The following is a 20,190-nucleotide window of genomic DNA, read 5'->3' on the forward strand; positions in this document are numbered from 1 at the left end:
ACACTGCATACTTTGATTAATTTTATGATGGTAAGACTGGATCTGCACATGCACAAGAATCTGTTTCCATGGATCAGACCATGGGACTTAAAACCTAAACTTGGTTTCTCCCCTTTTCTCAGCATATGCTTAGTTGAGTTATAGACCCCCTTTTTCTTTTCAAATCAAAACCCTGCAGAATGGTAATAACATAAAGTTGCATATTGATTAAAAAAACAGCAATGCGCCTAACATTTTCTCCCTGTGCCTTTCAGGGATTTGCATGAGACTCATCAGGTCTTCTCAGGAAATGCCAGTTCCTACAGCAAAAAAGAGAATGCATAGAAGCTCCCCACCCTCCTCCTCTCACTCCAGATCTGGCACCCAGTATCCCTCAGGCTGTTTTTCCAGCCATGTAGCTGCCTCTGACAAAGAGAAGGGAATTCTCTGCTTACCGCTTCCACACCTGAATTTCCAGCTACCTCCTACACTGTAGTGTCAATAAAATTTCTTGTTGAAACTTCCTTGTTTTTAATTACCAAATGAGTGTATCTTGCAGCTTAGGGTGTGTGCTGAGAGTGTGCTTGAACCACAGCACAGCCCTTCCCTCTTCCTCTTCCAACGCTCAGTACTGGCAGAGGTACTGAAGGGGAAAACCTCCCTTCTTCCTCAACAATATCAAATCTGTATAGTTCCGTGCATGTTCCTCCCACACCTTCCCCCATTCTAAATGCATTAATCATCAGTTACCTCTGAAAAAACACCCATGTCTGTGTCCCCTTTCCCAGCAATACACAAGGCAACGTATGAGTCCAGATACTGAGTTGTTAGGCAGGTGGGATGGTCCTGTGACAGGGCTATTTCTGTCACACTTGAGTTTGATGACAAACTTTGAATGGTTTTAATTTCACCATCACAGTTTAGGCCCATTCAGCTAAGCAAATCACAGCCAAAAATGTTCATGCATGGCTGTGATGTTGTTCACTGCTTCTGAATTTATGCTTAAACGAGAGACACTGGTACTTAACTTGAGGTCCATGATTTTCAGACGTTTCTTTGGCTGTCCCTGAAAGATGGCTCTGTGCATGTGTTTGGGCACCCAAAATAATTAATCATGTTTGAAAATCTTGGGTCACAGTGATATGGCAGAAATTCCTCACTAGCAATATCATCAGACGAAGATAAGTGACAGAAGTTGAGGTTGGATGTGACTTTGAGCAACTTGGTCTAGTGGAAGGTGTCCCTGCCCCTGGCAGGGGGGCTGGAATTAGATGATCTTTTAAGGTCTCTTTCAACCCAAACCATTCTATGATTTTATGAATTTCACAGAAAGGACTTAAGAGCACAAAGGGACACTTAAAACTCAATGATTGTTGAATTTCTCTAAGGTGAAAGTGGAATAAAAAGGGAAAAATGATGATGGATGATAGTGTAGTGAAGTATACAAGCCTAACATCTTGTTTAGACTTCAGAACTCTTCTAGTAGAGCAATGCTGTTGATGGATGTACTGTCATCTAATGTTAGCTGGCAGAAGTCCTACCTACAAATAATTCAAATGGCTAAGGAGCCTCTGGTCAGTATTGCTTATTTCATCTGGTGACCTAGGGCAAAGTACACAGCAAATTCACTTTGGCTGTGACAAACCAAGTCTGTTTAAAGGGAGTTTGCTGCACTTTTAAAAGAAAGTTTAGAAGAAACCTGTCTGGAGAGAGGCAAGGTAAAGAGAGAAGCAAAAAAGCAAGGAAGCATGAAGAGACAGCTCTTTCTGAGCAGAGAAAGCTGGTCTTTTTCTACTCTATAATTTAGCAGGGTGTTTTTAGAAAGTTAGCTTGCTCTCACTGATGTTTTTGAAAGCTCTGCTCAAAACAGATTTTACTTTACCAAGATTAATTGAATCAATTTACAGCCTCTTTTCTCTAATGAGTGATGTACATTGAATTACAATTTGCCTAGTCTTGACCAGAATTTGAGAAGTCTCTGATGTTTCCAGATACTGTTAAATACTAGGTTTCATTAGCTATCATGTAACATTAGGTATCAAACACAACACCTTTTAACATCTGTTATGGCCTATTTGCTATCTAGTCACAGCCATAATTTTGCTGTTCTTCAGCAGGCATAAAGTTGTAATTAAAAACTACAGGGCTGTTTAAAGGCCTCAGCAAAATTGTACTCACTAGGGACGTCCTCAGGGCCCACAGCTGAAATGTAATTACCAGTCAGAAATTCAGCATATTAATGGGGATAGGAGTCCAGCTCTCCACATCCATGCCACTTGAACTCTGAGCCTTGACCTATTCAGTCTGTGGCTTCCACAGACTGATTCTAACCAAGAAAGCACTGCTTCATGTATGCATTAGCCAGGTAATTAACACACCTCAAAATACTGTCATGATTAAATAAAGGATTAATGATTAATTCAATACATAAGCTTAACACCAAATTTCACCAAAATCACAAAAGCTTATGTAGTGGTGTGGAGAAGAAACTGCTGCAGGTTGTATGTGTGTATTACATACATTTGAAAACTGCGAAATCTAGGAAATTGTCTTTTTCTTAACAGAAAGTATGTGAATATCAGCCCATTTCTCCCAGCGTATGGGATCAGGTGTGTGACTGTATTGCACTCGGGAATACCAGCACATGCTCTCCATCCTCATTACTTACAACGTGCTGTGAGTATGCCTACCACTTTGCAAACATGTGAAAGACAAGGCTGCTGCTCCAGGAAGCTTGTATCTTGACTCATATACAACACAAAAGCTAATAGTTGAAATGCATATGAGAGCAAAGAACAAGTGAGGTCTTCAGGGCAAAGTTGGTAATAGAAAGCTTCAGGGAAGAGTTGGGCTTTAAGGCCGTTCTGTATAGGCTGTGGTTTTCATTCATAAAACAAATAATGAAGACCCAATTTTATTTCAATCACTTTAGATATTTCAAGAACATCAAAATTCCTGGGGTTCATGAAGACTTCGTTCATTTGCACATAGTATGTTCTCTAATTTGAACTCATGGAGGTTTGTTTTGCAAAAAGAACCTGTCATGAGTAATGCTTACTAAACACCATAGCTGCTGCTAACGAACAAAAAGAACATGTGATAAATATTTTCATGCCCTACCTGTATTTTCGCCCTTGTATACTCAGTCCCCCTGCTGTTGTCCTCTTGATTTTAGGAATGACATAACTTTGGTGAGGGAAGACTTTTTGGGTGGGTTAATATTTGTTGATACACTTAAAATGAAAATTAAAAAGAGGGTATTTTTGCAGGAGAAAGATCTTCAACACCTTTGTGATACCTCAAAATGAGACTGAAAAGGGCACAAACCCCAGGCTGTTTTTTTTTCCAGACAGCCAGCATTTCAGGATGGATCTCAAGGGATGCCCGGTGGTTTGGCATGACATTTGTGAGGACCTGGCATAAAGGCTCTGTTACCGCGCCCCCGGTCTCCTTCGTTTTCTGGATTTTTTTGGATGAGCTGTCAGAGCTGGCCAGGATAGAGATGGAGAAAGCCGGGGGGCCTGGTCCCGGGTGCTGCCGGTGCTCCCGGTGCGCCCTTCCCCTTCCCCGCCGAAAGGCTCCCCCGGCCGCACCGGGCAGGGCGGCGGGCCCGGGCTGGCTGCCCCACTCGCAACTCGCGGTGACCGAAATACCGCGGCAGATACACGCCGGTGCGCCCCGAAACGCCGCTTTCTGCCGGCGGGGTGCCCGCGCAGCCCCTTCTCCCCGCACCGCTCGGCGGCCGGCGCTCCAGCCCTGGCAGCCCAGCCGCCGCCTGCCCCCGCACCGCTCTCCCTGCTCGGCAGGTAAACGCGGAGGCGACCGCCGCCGCCAAGCCCCGCAGAGCCCCGCGGGGAGGCGCGGGGTGTCCCTGCGGCGGCGGGGGCAGCCGGCGGGCCCGGGCCCGGGCCTACATTTCCCAGGGAGCGGCGGGGCGGGCGCGGTCCCGCCCGCCTGTCAGCGGGAGCGCTGCAGGTTGATCGCCGCGGCTGCAGATGAGCGGAGCCCGCGCGCGGGCGGGGGGGCAGCGCCTCCGGGGCCGGGCCGGCGGCCGGCGCACTATGCGAGGCCGGGAGGATGGCGGTGGAAGGTAAGGGCTGCGCGTCCCGCTGCCCGCCGCCCCCGGGGTCCCTCCCCTGTCTCCTCCCCCGGGCACTCACCTGCGCCGCGGCGGGGCCGGCCCGGCTCGGGAGGGGGACCGTGCCCGCCGGCGGGGCCTGAGGCGGTGGCGGTGGGGCCGCTCTCTCGCCCGCCGCGCCGGCCTTGCCCCCGGACCCGCCTGGCCGCCTCCCGCGCCCCCCCCCGCCCCCGGCCTGACGGCCCCCGGCGCCGCGGCTGCCCCTGAGCCAGGTGGCGTGAGGTCGGGCCGCAGCGGCCCGCGGGAGGGGCGCCCGCCCGTGAGGGCCGGCGGCGGCGGCGGGGGAGGCGGCGGGGGCTGTCGGCACAGCCTGCGGCAACCGGAGGCTTCGGTCCGGCAACTTCCCGGCGGGGCCGGAGGTGCCGCCTCTCCCGGCGGGGGCGGCGGACCTGCGCCGCCTCCCTCCGAAGTGGCCGCGCTCGGCCCGCCGGGCGCCTTCCCTGCCCCGCCGCCCGTCTCCCGCAGGAGCCCGGCCGCCGCCGTCCCTCCGTGCCGCCCCTGTCCCCGGGTTGCCCTGAGGCCGTGACACCCGCGGAGCTCGAGCAGCCCCTGGCCGCCCCCCTGCCTGGGTGCAGGGCTGCGGGCGCCGGAGTGGGCTCGGCCCCCCTTCCCCCCCGCAGGAGATGCAGAAGCCCAAGGGCCGGGCTGAGGTGCTCAGCTCCGGGGGAACGGGAGCTGTGAGGTGCCCGGTTCCTGGGGAGGCGCCCGGTAACGGAGGTGGTGCCTACCAAGAGCTGGAAAGGTGGACGCTTTGCGAAGGTCTTCCAATAGATGCTGGGCTCCTGCGGCAGGCTGATGTTGCTGCGTGTTGCCTTTCTATGGGACTTTCGGGAAGTTGGAGGAGCGATGTGACTAGGTGTATGGGAAAAGGCAAATCCACTTGCCTGCTCTCTGCTTCCAAAATTCACTTGCTTTTCTACTGCTTTAGACCCAGGCATTGAGAATCCTGGGATTCGTGTCCTGCCTTGCTTTCTTCTGTGCCCTTGGGGAAGTTTCAGAAGTCCACAGTGTGAAAACCAGCTGTCTGACCCCTCTCCAGCAACTAATTTGGGGTATGCTGGTTTATTTGGCGTGCTTATCTTGAAGACCACCTTGAGCTTTGTCTCTCAGGTACGCTGAGACCTACAGTTCCATCACAGACCACTTTATTGCTGAAAATCCTAGCGAAGCTGTCTATTGCCGAGTACCCAAGTGAGCAGTGCAGATGCAGTCTAGCAAAAACTTGGGCTTACTAAAGGCAGTGGACAGCTTAGTATCCCTGAAAACCAGCTGCTTAGGCAAACTCAAATAAAGGTAAGCAAAACCAATATGTCTCAAAGGGTGTCTGTGTACATCCAAAGTTGTCCATGTTTAGCCATAAGCCTCTTCATGAGTTAAACAGATTTATGCACAGGCTCCTTTATTGAATGGCAGTTTTGAAGACTGTAATGATGTTAGGAAGGAAGGTAGTGGTCCTGAATAAAAGCATTGCTGCTTTGGTGGCAAAAACTTAGAAATGTGAACTGGGCATGCGTGCCTGGTAGTGGGTAAGTAAGTAAATGAAATGGACTGCCATGCACCAGATGGTTCATATGCCAGCAGCAACCCCTGTTTCAGTGTGCTCTCTAATGTCATCTTCCTTTATTCACTTGAAGTCCTTCTCAGTCTGTTTGCTAGTTCTTTTCGGGTCTGTAATAATTCCTGTCATATCTGCAGTGCCTTCCATCTGAGAATCTCTAAAAGCTTTGTAAATATTAATGAAAGAAAGCTCTGCTAAAGCTTTGGGAAGCAGTGCCTTTCCCTTCTCCTGAGATGGGATTTTTTTTCTTTAACTCCTTCTTCCCATTTCCTTCCCCCAGGACACATTGCTGCTGTGGTCTCTCAAAACAGAGCTTTTTTGTCTGTATGTTCTGCTTCCCTCACATTTTGGGGTTTTCTGCCTCAACTTTTTTGCCCTTGCATAATTGTATTACCCTTACACTTGCACAGCAAGATGACTTCTTACTTCTTCAGCACAAGTAGCCATGTGGCTGTGGTTACTTTGTGTGCATGTATCGCATGCCACATCTAAGGCCTTTTCTTATCCATCATTTTCTGTTGGAACTATACCTCTTTATGTTACTGTGCTTAAAAGCATGCTTTTATCTTAATGCATCTTAGCATCACAGAACAGTTTGGGTTGGAAGGGACCTTGAAGATCACCTGGTTCCAACCCCCCTGCCATGGGCAGGGACATTTTCTACTAGACCAGGTTGCTCAGAGCCCCATCCAGCCTGGCCTTGAACACTTCCAGGGATGGGGCATCCACAGCTTCTCTGGGCAACCTGTGCCAGTGCCTCACCATTCTCACAGTAAAGAATTTCTTCCTTATCTAATCTAAATCTACCCTCTTTCATCTTAAAGCCATTCCCCTATCACTACATGGCCTTGTAAAAGTCCCTCTCCAGCTTTCTTGTAGGCCCCCTTTAGATATTGAAAGGCTGCTATAAGGTCTCCTTGGAGCCGTCTCTTCTCCAGGCTGAACAACCCCGACTCTCCCAGCCTGTCCTCACAGGAGAGGTGCTCCAGCCCTCTGATCATCTTCGTGTCCCTCCTGTGGACTCGGTCCAACACGTCCATGGTCGTCTTGTGTTGGGGGGCCCAGAGCTGAATGCAGTACTGTAGGTGGGGGTCTCATGAGAACGGAGTAGAGGGGAAGCATCACCTCTCTTGACCTGCTGGCCACGCTTCTTTTGATGCAGCCCAGGATATGAATGGCGGCACGTTGCTGGGTCATGTTAAGTTTCTTGTCAACCAACACCCCCAAGTCCTTGTCCTCAGGGCTGCCCTCAATCTATTCTTTGCCCAGCCTGTATTTGTGCTTGGGATTGCCCTGACCCAGGTGCAGGGCCTTGTACTTGGCCTTGTTGAACTTCGTGAGGTTCGCATGCTGTATTGGAGCAGTGGGTTTGAGCCGTGTTCTTTTAATGAACTGTGACTTTTGGTGAGTAACATGGCATTACAGCTTCTGGTTGGGAAGCTGAGAGGTTACTTGTCCCTCATGGCTCTGATCACTGCAGTGTGCAGGTCCTACTCTAGTCAAAAGTAAAGTTGCTGTCAAATCTTCTAAATTGTTAGTTTTGTAGAAAAATGCCTATTTGCTGAACTCAAGATGTCTTAGACTTGGGAAACACAGGCTGCCTCCCCCCCCCCCCCCCCCCCGCCCCAGGTTGTTTGATTTGTTTGTTTTCATTGGAAGAACATTTTCCTAGTGTGCTGCTCGGGATCTGTACCTGCTGTACATCGGCTCTTAAAGCTTGACAGTAAGGAAAGCCCTGAAAAACGGTTTTAAGCTGAGGTTGTTGGGCCTTCCAGTCTCTGTGGTGGTCATCTGAGAGCTTAGCTAGGATGGGCTTCCTGGGTCTTCAGACTTTTTTATAGCTTTTCTATGGCTGGGCCAACTGGCTTCTTGTGCAAACTCACAAGTTGGCTGGCTCTGGGATGCAACTGGCAGGGAGTGGAGAGGTCCCTGGGGCACAAGGGAACCATGGATTCTGGAGCATGGGAGTTCCTGGCTGGAGCCAACATCTGCTGCCCCACCGGGTCTACCAGCTCTAGTGCTGTTCTGTGAAAACTTCTCAGTTTCAGCCATGAAACTAGAGACTTTTTTTTTCCTGCTTTCAGAAATGCTCTGTGTGGCTGCAGTGAAAATATTTTGTATCTTCTAGTTAGTGGAGAATCTTTGAAAAATTGTGATTTCATTTTATCTATCAGCTGTTGAAATCTTCCTTTAATTTGATTATTTTAATGCTGTCTTAACATGGAGTGCTGGAGCTTAGTTATGGCAACAAATCCAGTGGTTTACTTAAGGAAAATATCCCGAATTTTTTACTGGGATAGCTGACAGCAGTGGATTTGCAAATATGAAATAGGAATTTGGAGGATAGTTCAGTTCCTTGCCATGTAATACATACCTGGATGCCCCAAAAGAGACTATGTATACAGGGAGGTCCTTTGGGCTGCGTAGTACCAATGCTTTCTGGTTGATGAAAGGATTGGTGTGTGTATGGGGAGAGGGAGTTTGCAATCCTTAATGTGAGCCCATCTAGATGGGAGCACTGCCAAGGTAAGTCTATTTTTAGACCTAACAGTTTTGACAATGTTCCTTTAAGTACTTTTTTTCCCTCTAGTAAGAATGAAATAACTAGGTCAGAGCCAGTAGAAAAAGGCTTTTGATCTCTGCAACAGTGTTCTCAATTTTTATTTTTTTCCTTTTTGCTCTTGTGCCGCAGAGTTAAAGGGGAAGAGAGAAATGATGATTTCTCCCCCCTTCCCCCAGTGTTTATTGCACAGGGAAGTGAGAGACTGATAGCACCCACCAGATAATGTATGCATGCAGTTCTGTTGGATCCCCTGCAGGTCTTACCTGTGGTGTCTTTGAGGTTCCTGAGCAAAAAAGTGCTAATTATATGTTGGAGTTCTTTCATAGTAACTGTTTAATGCAGTTTGGTCTAACTCCTTTCTTGCTGTGTATAGGCTTTGGAAGGTGCATACATACGTTTGTTGCTGGTCTCCTGAAAAGTTTATATGAACTTCTACCATCCTATGGCTCTTCTGTAGTGGGCTTGTGCTATTGATACCCTGGATCTAACTACAGGAGAATATTTTTTTGCTAAGTGGAGCCTTGCTGACATAAAATGATAGTGACTCTGGCCTTTTCCCTTGATAATCCTCAAGGGCATAAGGGACTTAAAGGATGTTAGGGCATTCTGGGCTGTGGTATCAAGGTTAAACCACTGCAAGACTGAAGTTATTTGCAGCCTGTAATGAACTTCTGTCAACGTGATCCTCTGAGTATCAGCAATGTGGTATACCTGGGTGGAAAGCCTTCAGTGCCTAGCCAGCTCCAATGGATATTGAATGCTGACGTGTGTCTCCTCAGAGATGAGGTAACAGTGAGTTTTTAGATGTGCTATGCCAACTCTGCCAGGAATGTTAAAGCAAGTTCACGACCGTCCAAAAGACAGCTTTGAAGCAGGTTTCAGTGTAGGTACTTTTCATGCTGTTCCAGGGTGTGCCCAAAAGTGAACTCTTTTGACAGGTATTCAGTTATTCAATTTTGTCTCATTCCTACACCCACTCCAGGCTCAGACTAGATGTCTCCACATCTAAGTTTCCAGGGAACGTGAGGTAGTAGATGAGTTTTCAGCACACATTACTTGTGGAGCAAAGAAGTAACAAACCCTGTCATTCAAAAAGAGCATGTGCTTCCATCAGTGCACTTGTTTTCTTCAAGTTTCCAACCACTCCTTAGCTTGAGGGACTCAGACGCATGGCTTGGAAAGAGTTGCCAGTTGGAAGCAGGGCTGAGATACGCATCTACCTCTCCAGCTGAAACTGTCACGTTGGGTCATAGCAGAGTAGATGGATAACGCTAGTGGTGGGGTTGCATACAGGACAGAGAAGAGTAAGACCTGAACTCCAGCCTTTGGTCTTGGTAGCAGTTCTGTATGTTAGGATGTCATGCAGTGACCACTTACTGCAAAAAGGAATCAGCAGTTATGGGATTCCAGACTGGAACATAGATCTTCTATCCATGCTCATGTGGCAGCCTTCTTGTTGGACTGTAACATCTATATCCTTCTTAATTTCTCAGCAAGAGCACAACTTTTGAAGATGGAGCTTCCCTTCTTGACATGCTGCCCCCACCCTCCGAGCACCCCACAGTGTGCATACAGCTGGGTGGCAGCGTGTGTTCCTCTGCTTAGTAAAGCTTTTCTGTCTAGGTTGCTGCATTTGAAAAAGCAGTTGATTGCACCTGTCTTTAACAAGATAGCTTGTTACTGATCCCTCTCCAAAGGAACAATGTAGCTATCGAAGGCCAGGAGTCTGTTTTGGACTGCAGGTTCTCATTTGAATGGGTACACTCCGTTCCTCGGGCATCTTACCGGGAGGCTGTGAGCTGACCTTCAGAAGGTGTGTTCCACTGTGGGAACTGGAGGCTCAGAAATAAAGCTGTTGCAACAAAGAATGTCACTGCACTGAAGTTTTTTTGGGTGTGTTCAGACTGAGTGGGGAGTGGATGTGACTGCAGGTCATGTGGTCATTTTCCCTTCCCTGCTTTTAGGCATGAACTTGTACTGGGCAGTTAGCAAGATACAGTATAGGCTTGGTGTGTCACTGCATTTCCCTTGGATGAAACTTGGTTGTAGGGTGAGAGTGTACCTGGAAACTCAGAACTGCTTTCAGGTCAACCAACTTAGATACAATTCTGTGAGTGTTTGGCCTTACCCTTTAAAATACTTTGAAGACTCCAAAGCTCAAGGAGGACACTGATTAGTAAAAACTGGCTGTTCCAATGCAATCAAATCCTATCACAAGGATCAAAATTGTTGGGTGGTGGTGATGTATGAGCAAAGGGAAGGAACGGTGCTTTGAAAGTTCACTTGCTTTCTCCACCAAGAAGAGAAGGCAAGCAAGCAAATGACAAGAGTTAGACATTAGATACATTTCCTAACATACTACTGGAAAGTATTGACAAAGTCTGTAGTGATGTTGTAAGATCCCTTGTTTACTGATTAAATTAAATTAAAATTATAAAATAGAATTCCTTTTGAGAGTTTGTTTTTTGTTTTTTGGTTTTTTTTTTTTTGGTTTGTGTGTTGTTTTTTTTTCCGCACTGAGATGTCCAAGTGTGGTGAGTAACATCCAAGGAGGTTGTGTAGCTTTGTTCCTCTGTTTTACAGCTCAGTGTATGAGGCCAGGGCAAGCTGTTTAGAGCCAGTCTCTTGTGCTACCCAGTATTACTCTGTCACCAGGGTTATGGCAGTATAGCAGCAGTGAGAAGCTCAGAATGAGGCGCTGTAGCCAGGTGGTGTTGGAGATGCAGATTGGAGCAGGTTGTTCATCTGATAACCCTGGAGATGTTTCTATCCAAAACATCGTCCGTGCAGGCTTAGCTAATGAGTGCGGATCTAGCTATCTAGGTAGCACCATAAGTTTCTGTTTTGCCCTTTGGACTGCAAAAGTGCTACAGCTAGTTTGCAGAGGTAGTAGAGCTGTTGGAGGGCAACCTTTCAGTGCAAAGTATTGAGTTTCTGGGTTTCTTAGGGATACTGTGTCTGGTTCTGGTGCCAACTTTGTGCTGCCTTGGCTGAGACAGCTTTACCCTTTTATGCTTATCTCTCTGGTTTCTCTCTTTTTGTCCAAACTGTATGATTTCTGATGCCAGGACTCCTCTTTCTGTGCACAAGAGATACTCAGAGGTTGGGACCGAGCAATCCTATTGTGGGTTATTTCTAATGAAAGCTGTTGCCTTTGAATGGACACAGGTATACATTCCTATGTTTGCACAAAACATGCAGAGAACATGGAAGTAGTAGTTCTGGAAGATGCCAAAGGCAAAAGTGGAGAAAACTGCTAGAAAATGGAGTAATTTTGAAGTCTTCTGAAACTGTCTGGTTGGTGGTGGTCAAAATAGCAAATAGGATTTCAGGAACTATGAGGAAGAGCTCAGAATAAGGCAAGAAAGTTCTTTGGTTTTGTATCATTGCATATTGCTCTTGTATTTTGAATGTTCCATGGAGTTTTGCTTGCCACACCCCAAAAAAGGGACAGGACTGGAACCAATACAGAAAAGAGCAGTCAGCTGGTCAGAGAGATGGTGGAAAAAAACCTTAGGTCACACCGCTGAGCAATGAAGCTGTAGGGTTTTGTGCTTAAAATAAAAGGAAATAGTTTTTCCTGTAACACACGGTTCCCCAGTGCAGTTTTCAACCTCAGGTCATTCCTGACCTGCCAAGGAAGGATCAGTTAATGTGTACCTTGCTCTCATGCTGTTTTCTTAAGCAGTGGCATAAAGGACTAGACTTTTAGTCTGACCCAGCTTGATCACTTTTATGACAGTCTAGATAATCTTGTGCGTATCCAGAACAATTTCATTTGCCACAAGAGCTTGATTTGCATCAAGTAACTTAGAGGAGCATTCAGCCAGAACAACCCAGAAACACAGAGAAGATGGGGAATTTGGCGCTGAGCTATAAGAACATTGACAGGATTATGATATGTAAGGTATGTAACGCTCTTTTTCCCTATATATAAGAACTGATACTGCTCTGTAAGAGGAACTGTCTGCTATGGGACTGGGGGTAAGGAGGGGTGCTGCATTAGGCTGCAGCTGTAGAAATCCCATCCTGGCAAATACCAGTTCCCCACAGCAGGCAGGGTTGGAAACTGCCATACTGACCTATATAAATGAGGTGAAATGTCTGAGACCCTCAGGAGCGCCTGAAGCAGATGAGATCTACAGATGTCACCCTGACTGGCTTCTGCCTTGGGTAGGTTGTATGTTCCCTCACCTTTGCATAGGGTCCTCTTTCTCTCTCCAGAAGTGTCTGGTGGCAGAAGGACTACAAAGAGAACAATGAAGGAGTTGCTGTCAGTATCTGCATGTTCTTTGTGCAGTGTGAGCTAAACCTGGCATTAAAGAGCAGGTTCATTACTCAGAACAGCAAGAGTTCACCCTAGTATGTGCTACTTCTGCATGAAGCAAGCAGGTGGGCAAGGGGACTGAACTTGGGCTGAAGTGAGCTCTGCATTCAATTACAAAATCTAGTATGCTTGCAAGGAATATGTGACTGAACAGGAAAAGAGCATGAGGATGACATTTGATGTGGATTGTAGCCTGTTTCAGTGCAGTCCTATCCATCTCTATGTAATGTGGAACCTTGCTAGCTCGTGCTCTTCAGCTGAACATTCAGATCACTACTACTTTCAATTCCCCCACTGATTTGTGCTCCTCTGACCTGTTTTTTCTCCCCCCCACCCCCAAGGGGATTTTAGTTGAGGTTATTTGCAGAGAAGCAAATCAACTAGTAAAAGCAAGAGAGACTTTTAATAATGCCATTTCAGAAACATAAAGAATTGTAATGTGTGTAAATAGAAGCTTTTTCCTTAGTTTCCCTCTGCATGCTCTCAGCTAACATTTTGTTGCTACACAAATCAGCTGGGATACTAGAGTGAGTAGGATACAGTGAAGCAGTAGGAGGTGAAGAATTCTACTGGGGGAAGGAAAGAGGGCATTTCCAGGCTCTTCAGTTAAATGTGCAAGGGAAGGGGTAGACTTGAACAATGATAAAGGAGGTAACTTTTAGGCAGTTGAGAGAAAGCCAGGGATGAGAACAGAAGTCAGCTACCAGATTGCAAACTAGTTATGCTAGTGAGAATGAATAAATATATTTTCCTTGCATTTTGATGACTTAGTGCATCACTCATGTGACAAGAAATAAAGCTGGATCCACAGCTGAATTGCAGCCATTTCTGTGCCACATGTTGAGCAGACGCCAGCTTTCATGAGTAGGCAGAGGCAGAGGTCTGTGCTGCAAGTGTGGGATAGCACACCTCTGATGCCGTAATAAAGACTCAATCTGTGTGTGTCTGAGCTGTTCTTTGTATGCTGGATAGGCTCACTAGTGTTTAGAAAAAGTTTCTGATGTAATGCCAGCTGATTATAGAATTGAATAGTAGTGCTATTAGGACTTGAGATGAGGCATTCTTAGAAATATAATTTTCAGTGGAGCGTGACGAGCTAATCTCCTAAGCAGTGATTGCAAGACAAGTGTCTTGCAGTAATAGTGGAACTAATGAAGACCTGTTTCTTACCCAGGTGTGTTCTTTATCATTTCTGTCTACTTCCTCTCCATAGTCACTGTGAAATCCTCAGAGGGCAACAGTGGTACTTAGCCTGGAGTTTGCCGAAGTCAAATGTTAACTGACAGTTGCAATGTATGGTGGATACTTTTCCTTCATAGAGAGCATTATGTTAGGTTTCTTCCTCTCTATCTGCGCAGTGACTTCCCCCCTCCCTGCTACTTAGACTTATCTCCTGTAGCACCCTCTTTGTTTGCAAGTCTGTACATCTCACAAACTTTAAATCCAGAGGAGTTGCTTCACTTTTCAGAAGATGCTTTGTAAATGCTCACACAAGCCTTTTTGTAACAGAGGATGAGATTAGTTTGCAAAACAAATTATCAACTATTTTGTACTATAACCCACTGCTCAAATAATGTTCCTGTGTACACGTGATACATGTTACTTACTGACTGTTACTACTTTGTTCACTAAGATCCCTTTTTCTCTGAGGTAACTGCATAGCTCACTAGTACTCTTCTTTGCCAGTATTCTCCTCTTCATTTCTACCTGTACAGGACTAGTGGTAGACTTGCCTTACTTATTCATTGAATTTGTCCATTTTTCAATGATCCTCTCTGTTGCTAGTGTGAATTCAAGAGCTGCTTGTACCAACTGTACCTTTATTAAAATGGAAGGAGGAAATGCTTCAGAAATAATTTGGCTGCCTGGTCATTGTGTCTGCTCTTTATCATGAAATCCTATTGCTGTTTCAAAGGCAGAACTTGCATAGCTGAGGCTCCAAGGTCTGTCTAGCACAGCAATAATATGCAGGCTGGTTCCTGAAGAGCAGGTGTAACAGAAATTGTCTTTTATGTTTAGAGCATTTGCTAAAGTCAGTGAGGTAAGAGATGGCAAATGGATATCACTGTACATAAAATAAAGAGTTTCCAGTAGGAGAATTGTCAAAAATGCGCAAGTAAATTTCTTAGCTGAGTAAACTTAAATATACATATATGTCCTGGTGGGATAAGGGTCTTAATCCTCTTCCCACTAAGGTTGTTCCCCTTTCTTGTTCTGTAGAGAGTTAAGGAGTCTTTCTTCTCTCTGTATACTCAAGATGTGCATGGCCTTCAATCAAATTTTGTTCAGTTTGATTCCAGATGAAGCTGCTAAGTTACTCATTCTGGTTTCTTGATATATTTCTGATGCTGTACAAGACTCTAGCATTAGCTACTTCTTGCAGCTGAGGTGTGTGCAAGAGGTGTGTGTGTAGTGTAGTAGATACACAAAGAGAAGAAGCATGAGTCTATTTGGCTTCAGTTCAGGGCACTTTTTCAGTGTTTCTGGAGACAGGGAACAGCTTGTAGAAGTGATTGGCTTGGTACCGTGGGATGACTGCTCAGCTGCCCAGCTAGAGATGTTGGGGGATAGTTGCATCAGGAGTGCAGTTACTTTAAATTTTGTCACACTGATGATAATTCTAAAGGGAAAAAAAGAGGGAAAAGCCCTGTAATTTACAGTTACAAACTAAAACGAACACCCCTTCTCTGAACACTTTATTCCCTTCTGCCTCTATCCTCTTCCTACACCTGTCTCCCCTTTGCTCTGCCCTCTCTGCCCATCTTGACCTGGTTCAATGTCCACTTCCTTGCTGCAGAGCTGTCTCTTCTCTTGCCTGTCAAGGTACCACCCAGCTGGAGGCCATGTCCCACTGCTTAAACAAACTCCTTGTTGTAAAATTCGTATATTGCAATTAGGTAATTAATAGTCATGATAAAGAAAGGCTAGAAAGACAAGCAACTCGCTGGAGGGACCTGAAGGTACAGCAGCAGTGTGTGGCGGTGTCTGCCAAGCCTTGCTGTCTATGTCTGAGCTTTGAACTCAAACCTACAGGTACAGCTCATCAGTAGCAGCAGTTTACAAATACCCTACAGCTCAGTACTGGCCTAGCTTTGGCACAGCCTATTTGTAATTGCTTAATGTTGATTTTTGGTGCTGACCAACAGAAGCAGATAGCTAGACACCAATATTACTTCAGCTAAGTACTTTGGGACTTCAGCCTTTTTGCTTTACTGTGGAAAAACTTTCTGCCCAATAAAGTAGTCAAAATAATCCTAAATTTTATGGTACAAAGTGGTACCAACTGTTCAGGTCAGACAATCTTTGAAATAATCTCATATTTTCTAGGGATTTTCAGAGTTTCTAATGAAGTACAAGCTTTCGGAAATATGGAGCGGTTTTGCTTGTGCGGATCCTCCTTGCTCATTTGGTCAGTGTGAGCAGCCATCTCAATCTGGAACAAGATCTGGGTATTCTCAATGTGAATGTCTTCTTTCTGATCAACGCAGTTAAAGGGGGTTGTGAATGATGGCAAGCAAAAAGCCCCAGGGGTGTTGTTTGACTACTCAGTATTGAAATGTAGCATCTAGAAGTGTATAGAAGTCTGACTGAAAGCACTGACTGCAAAATTTGATGTGGTTACGGATTTGATTTGCTTTTGACAAAGAACTGGGCAGAGCTGGAAGGAACAGGTCCAATGAGAGCTGCTGTCCAGAGGTTTTGTAGGATCTCCTTGTCCTGGAAATAACTTTAATCCTCATGACCTTTGTGGACTTGAAATGACTGTAAAGATATTTGGATCCTTTTTATAAGATCCCTGCTATGTCCAACTTGAGTTTGTTAATGTTCCAGCTGTACAGACTAACTTCTGTTTTTTTCAACAACATGGCATTATATGGTGGGAGTAGCAGGTGGATTGTATAGACTTACCTCTTAGCATTGTGCAGCTAAGCCTGTGGCATGAATACATAAAATGTAGCTTGCACGTTTGCCAGTATTTGACATGTGAAAGTTTTCTAAGGATTGTTAGAGGTTGGATGGGTATCTCCCATGCCTGCTTTTAATCTCCAAATAGCAAAAGCTAGCATATGACTGTGATGCACACAGAACAGGGCACATGAGTAAGAAGATGCTATTTTTACTCTATCACTTTTTAGAATAGAGCAATTGTACTTGCCAAATACGCGTTAATGTAGCCTTAATTGATCTGCTTAAAATTTTAAGCAGCTAACAGTATTCCCACTGAAACAAGTAGTTATGAAATGTTTGATGTGGTAGGCAGTAGAGTGCATGAAGGTAGTGATTGATTATAGATTTGATTTGCTAAGCCTTGAGCCTACAGATGGAGAGACAAAGACTTTCCATCTGTCTGTGCAAAACTTTGGAGATATCAAGGCTGTGTTTTGAAGAGTGCCTTCAGGCTTTTCTCAAGACAGTATTCATAGAGTACCCTCTAGTAAAAGGCAGGACTTGCCCCCATATGCTAGTAACTTACTATGGCTCTCAGTGACTTTTGTGTACCATCAAGCGTGCATAGACAAGCTGTCTCTTGGCTGCTTGCCATCTGGGAGGCAGGCCTGCATGGGAGGGAGATAGAAAGGGGAGTGGAGCATTCACGTTGCCCTGCGAGCTCTCCTTTCAAACTGCACACATGCTGTATGCATGCTGTAAGGAATCTGCATGGGCAGAGAGCTTGGCTCACATGTATGAGCTTCTGCAGGGCAACAAATTCGCTTGCTCTGTACAGGTGGAAAGGGCTTGGGTTTGTGTTCTAGCATGTGGAAAAAATACACTGTGCATTACATTAATTTTGTTCTTTCCCTGCTTTTTTAGGACAGACGTGGTCATTTTTCCATTTTGGGTGCTCTGCTTACTATTTTCTCAAAAGTTTTTGACTCTCATAACCTGGCAGATCTCAACAGTCCTTTCTTTAATGTTCTGGAAGAGTGGATATTTTTCCTGTAGATTCAGCTCAACTATTGAGCTAGGAGTACAAGAGCACTTAAGTACCTTTGTTTTAAATAATAGTTTGTTTCGTAAATGTAATCTATGGATCTATGATGTTTTGTCTGCCTGTACCATTAGTCATGTGGTTGTTGCTGTGCAGTCAGAGCTGTGCAGAACATCTACCCTCCCGCCCCAAAAGAAAACAAGTTCCCACCACAGAAAGCTTTCAGTCCAAGTTAGGTGGCAATTGTTGGGGAGCATAAAGAGAAACATGGCATTAATCAACTGTTGGTTGGGGGTTTTAGCAGGGAAGGGAGAAAGTAAGCACTCAGAAGCTGAAGGAAGGGTTGTATTACTGAGACATATGGATGATATATGAATATTGAGATTGTATGGAAGAATATTGGAAGAGGTTCTGTTTCAAACTAATGATACTGTTGGTATCTAGTGGTATTAGGCTGATACTATCGGCTGATTTGGAGGTAGGGTTTGGTGTCTTGATGGAATTTTGAAGTCTGGGAACAGTGAGGTGCATTTAATTTGGTAGAGTGAAGAGGTGCTGAGACAGTAGGGATATTGTCAAAGTAGTGGTGTGGGAAAATGGTCTGAATGCAGAGGGTGGAGTGAGCTAGTGTTAGCTAATACCAGGGTAATGAAAAGTAAGAGCGTGGACAAGTATTTTAGCAAGAAACTACTTTGTAAGTAGAATATTTTTCAGACGAATGCCATAAAGTTCTGAAAGAGATTTAAGAAGAGTCAGCAAAGAGGGTCACAAACACTGGGTTGTGGTAAAGTTTTTTTTCTGTAAGAGCTGCATAGACTCTGTTCCACAGGACTGTAACCCTGGGTGCTGTCAGCCCTCCACCCCCTTTAGTTTTGCATACTTGATCCTGAGTTTAGAGCTGGCCTTAACTAGCTAAAATTATATAAGATGCTGATTTAAGAAGAGAATATGTTGTTACTGACCAAACGTTGACCTCTTTCCCTGCTTTTAACAAGTCTTGAAGGGAAGCAATTACGGTTTGTATTGACATTTAAGAGAAGGCAAGAGCTCCACCTCTGTCTGAGATGTATGTATGTATGTATTTCTGTGTGGTAAAGGAAATAACAGACCCATGCAAGCAAATATGCTTTCCTTCTTACCCCCTGTGTTGCCGAGAGTTGGAGGCAACACGAGAGGAAAACAATAGAGCTGGCTACCTGAAGGTGGCTCATGACAAAGAGATTAGCTTTGCCGAGTAACTGAGATACTTATCTTCACCTCTGCTTTTTTTTTTTTTTTTTTTTTTTTTCTTTTCCTCCTCCTGCCCTTCAGTCTGCTTTCTCCCCATGCTGAGGCTCTTCTAGGTGTGCCTTCCTTAAGTAACAGATTCGGTCCAGGTGTATGGGAAGACGAGGCCGTGATGGGGTGAAGGAGAGAGATGAACTCCTTCCTTTTCTTTCTGCCCCTAGGAAATAAAAAAAGTTGTGTTGTGTCCATCCCCCTGCCCAATATCAGCAACTTGGGGAAAGTCATGCCTGAGGCAGCCTGTGTTTCTTTTAACCAGTCACCTCTTTTCAAGAAAAAGGTAACAGGCCTCTCCGATTTCTTCTCTCTTTTGTATCCTGAAAAAGCCCAATGTAAAGCATTGCTGAAATGCTAACTAACATTCATTACTCTTGAAAGAATGATGGGCTAAGAGCTAAGTAACATCTTGCCATGTGATTTATTTCTTTTTTTTTAAGCCATCCAGGTAATGCTTATAGAATCATAGAATTGTTTAGGTTGGAAAAGACCTTTAAGGTCATCGAGTCCAGATGTTAACCTAGCACTGCCAAGTCTGCCACTAAACCATGTCCCTAAGCGCTACATCTACACGTCTTTTAAATAGCTCCAGGGATGGCGACTCCACCGCTTCCCTGGGCAGCCTGTTCCAATGCTTGACCACCCTTTCAGTGAAGAAATTATTCCCAATATCCAATCTAAACCTCCCCTGGTGCACCTTGAGGCCATTTCCTCTTGCCCCATCACTTGTTACTTGGGAGAAGACACCGACTTCCACCTGGCTACAGCCCCCTGTCAGGGAGCTGCAGAGAGCAACAAGGTCCCCCCTCAGCCTCCTTTTCTCCAGGCTGAACACCCCCAGCTCCCTCAGCCGCTCCCCATCAGACTTGTGCCCCAGCCCCTTCCCCAGCCCCGTTGCCCGTCTCTGGACGCGCTCCAGCCCCTCCGTGTCCCCCCTGCAGTGAGGGGCCCGACACTGAACACAGGGTTCCAGGTGCCGCCTCACCAGTGCCCAGTGCAGGGGGACGGTCACTGCCCTTGCCCTGCTGGCCACACGATTGCTGATACAGGCCAGGATGCTGTTGGCCTTCTGGGCCACCTGGGCACACTGCTGGCTCATGTTCAGCTGGCAATTGACCACTCTGCCCAGGTCCTTTCCTGCTAGACAGCTTTCCATCCCCTCTTCCCCAAGCCTGTAGCACTGTGTGGGTTTGTTGTGACCCAAGTGCAGGACCCGGCACTTCTCCTTTTGTAACCTCATACAACTGGCCTTGATCCATCGATCCAGCCTGCCCAGATCCCTCTGCAGAGCCTTCCTGCCCTCCAGCAGATCAACATTCCTGCCCAACTTGGTGTCATCTGCAAACTTACTAAGGGTGCACTCAATCTTCTTGTCCAGACCATTGATAAAGGTATGAAACAGGACTGGCCTCGA

The 20,190-nt window shown here is 45.9% G+C and overlaps 1 protein-coding gene across 5 annotated transcripts in view; it reads left to right on the forward strand.

Moving 5' to 3' along the window:
- The first annotated feature begins 3,907 nt into the window (after positions 1–3,907).
- Positions 3,908–20,190, forward strand: part of SAMD12 (sterile alpha motif domain containing 12) — a 174,057-nt gene continuing 157,774 nt past the window's right edge. For 2 of the 5 annotated variants that reach the window (XM_055705019.1, XM_055705021.1), the window contains exon 1: positions 3,917–4,069. In XM_055705019.1, the coding sequence (XP_055560994.1) occupies positions 4,057–4,069 (13 nt within the window). In that variant the 5' untranslated portion in view covers positions 3,917–4,056. Of the gene's footprint in view, positions 4,070–20,190 lie in introns of all 5 variants that reach the window. The other 3 variants (XM_055705017.1, XM_055705018.1, XM_055705020.1) reach the window with 3 other exon arrangements.

Source organism: Falco cherrug, chromosome 3 (genome assembly GCF_023634085.1).
Source record: "Falco cherrug isolate bFalChe1 chromosome 3, bFalChe1.pri, whole genome shotgun sequence".
Classification (NCBI taxonomy): Eukaryota; Metazoa; Chordata; class Aves; order Falconiformes; family Falconidae; genus Falco; species Falco cherrug.